Here is a 1,805-nt window from a genome sequence, read left to right as displayed (position 1 = left end):
CTAAATGACTAAACTACGTTTCCAACACTTACCCTGAGACTGTTATATCATGCTATTACACACACATACGCGTTGAAAGTAAATAATAAGTTTTACAAATTTTATGTAATTTTTTGAACATTTATTCAAAATACGGATAAACTTCTAGTTCAGTTCTAGCTCAGTTCTAGTACAGTTTTAGTTCAGTTCTAGTTCAGTTCTAGTTCAGTTCTAGTAGTCTAAATGACTAAACTACGTTTCGAACACTTACCCTGCGACTGTTATATCATGCTATTAGACACACATACGCTTTGAGAGTATATAATAAGTTTTACAAATTTTATGTAATTTTTTGAACATTTATTCAAGATACGGGTAAACTTGTACATCGTCCTTCTGTAGAATTGAGTGTTTCATTAAAATATTGCGTAAATTATTTTTGTATTTTCTATTGGATTTCTTCGATTTCTTAAACCAAGATTTTTTCTTAATATTATATGAAGAACCATCATTTCCAAAGGAGTTTCTCATTAGCCACTAAAGAAAAAAAAATTTAACATAGTGTTCCCTTTATTACAAAAACAAACAATAATTTATATATAACTATTCTTAACTTACCTTTGCCTCTTGCTGTTTTCGTTTCTTTTCTAGTTCAACAGTCCTAGCGGCACAATAGGGTCGCACTGTTATATAGTAAACAATCTCGATTATGGAAAAAATACTAAAACCCATAAATAAACCCAAAAGACCACCAGTATTTGCTAGATACAAAAAAAAACAAATTAAAATTAATAACTTAAGTAATATTAAAAAAGAGAAAAAAACTTACACAAAAATTCCGTAAAACCAAACATTTCCGATTTTGTTGTGCTTCGAAATATATTCGAGGTATAATAGAAATGCATTATCGACAAATCGCTTATATTGTCACTGGCATTAAAGATTTCAGGGGGAAAATCATCAGAGGTTTTAAAATTTCCAAATATCATTGATGATGCGGTCAGAGTAGTGTGATAGTTTAATTCAAAACATCCCGGTAGACAACTGTCACACGAAACACTTTTATTCGATGATTCAATTTCCGTTTGTACTTTATTGGTACAAAAATTATTATTCGGACCACAAATGGGTACATCCGGATTAAAACGTGGCAAATAGTAAAGGACACATGAACATTTTTGCATTAGTATGCGAGCTTCACATTCAAGTTCACAATTTTTGCGTGAATATGTTTGAAAGTACTCCAAATCACCTTCATCGGAGAATAAACATCTGCGTACAGATGTTCTTATGGATCTTATGCTGGACACCGCATCTTGATATACCGGTTCTATGGGTATACGTGCCTCACGGCCAGTAGTCATCAGAAACCCGTAATTGCTAATTTTAGGTTGCTCGGCGGGATTGTGCACCAGTATCTGAAAATTAGCGATTTATTTTTATTTAAATTATTCAAATTATATATTTATAAATCCTTTTACCTTAAATCCCACACATTTGCTTTTACTACAGTAATACTCTTCCGAGGACACATTTAGTATGACCGTCAATCCCATACGTGTTCCAGTTCCTCCCGAAACTCGAGGATAATAATGCGATGGTCTTTCTTTAGGATATCCTTTTTCTGGTGTCCAATCTATGGCATTAAAATGATTATCAACTGCTGGCATTAAAAGATTATCTTCGCTGCAATGATAGATAGATAGAAAGATAGATATATATATAGATAGATAGATAGATAGATAGATAGATAGATAGATACATAGATAGATAGATAGATAGATAGATAGATAGATAGATAGATAGATAGATAGATAGATAGATAG

The 1,805-nt window shown here is 31.8% G+C and overlaps 1 protein-coding gene across 1 annotated transcript in view; it reads right to left on the bottom strand.

Annotated features, from left to right (window-relative positions):
* Nucleotides 1-339: 339 nt before the first annotated feature.
* LOC124418986 (pickpocket protein 28) overlaps nt 340-1,805 on the bottom strand; it is a 76,059-nt gene continuing 74,593 nt past the window's right edge. The window contains exons 6-9 of the mRNA XM_046947037.1: nt 1,461-1,665; nt 809-1,397; nt 598-740; nt 340-516 (exon numbers count right to left, since the gene is read on the bottom strand). Coding sequence (XP_046802993.1) covers nt 340-516; nt 598-740; nt 809-1,397; nt 1,461-1,665 — 1,114 coding nt within the window. The remainder of the gene's footprint in view (nt 517-597; nt 741-808; nt 1,398-1,460; nt 1,666-1,805) is intronic.

This window comes from Lucilia cuprina, chromosome 3, assembly GCF_022045245.1.
Source record: "Lucilia cuprina isolate Lc7/37 chromosome 3, ASM2204524v1, whole genome shotgun sequence".
In the NCBI taxonomy this organism is placed as follows: Eukaryota; Metazoa; Arthropoda; class Insecta; order Diptera; family Calliphoridae; genus Lucilia; species Lucilia cuprina.
The sequence above is the reverse complement of the archived record's forward strand: the minus strand, read 5'-3'. Positions and strand labels throughout refer to the sequence as shown.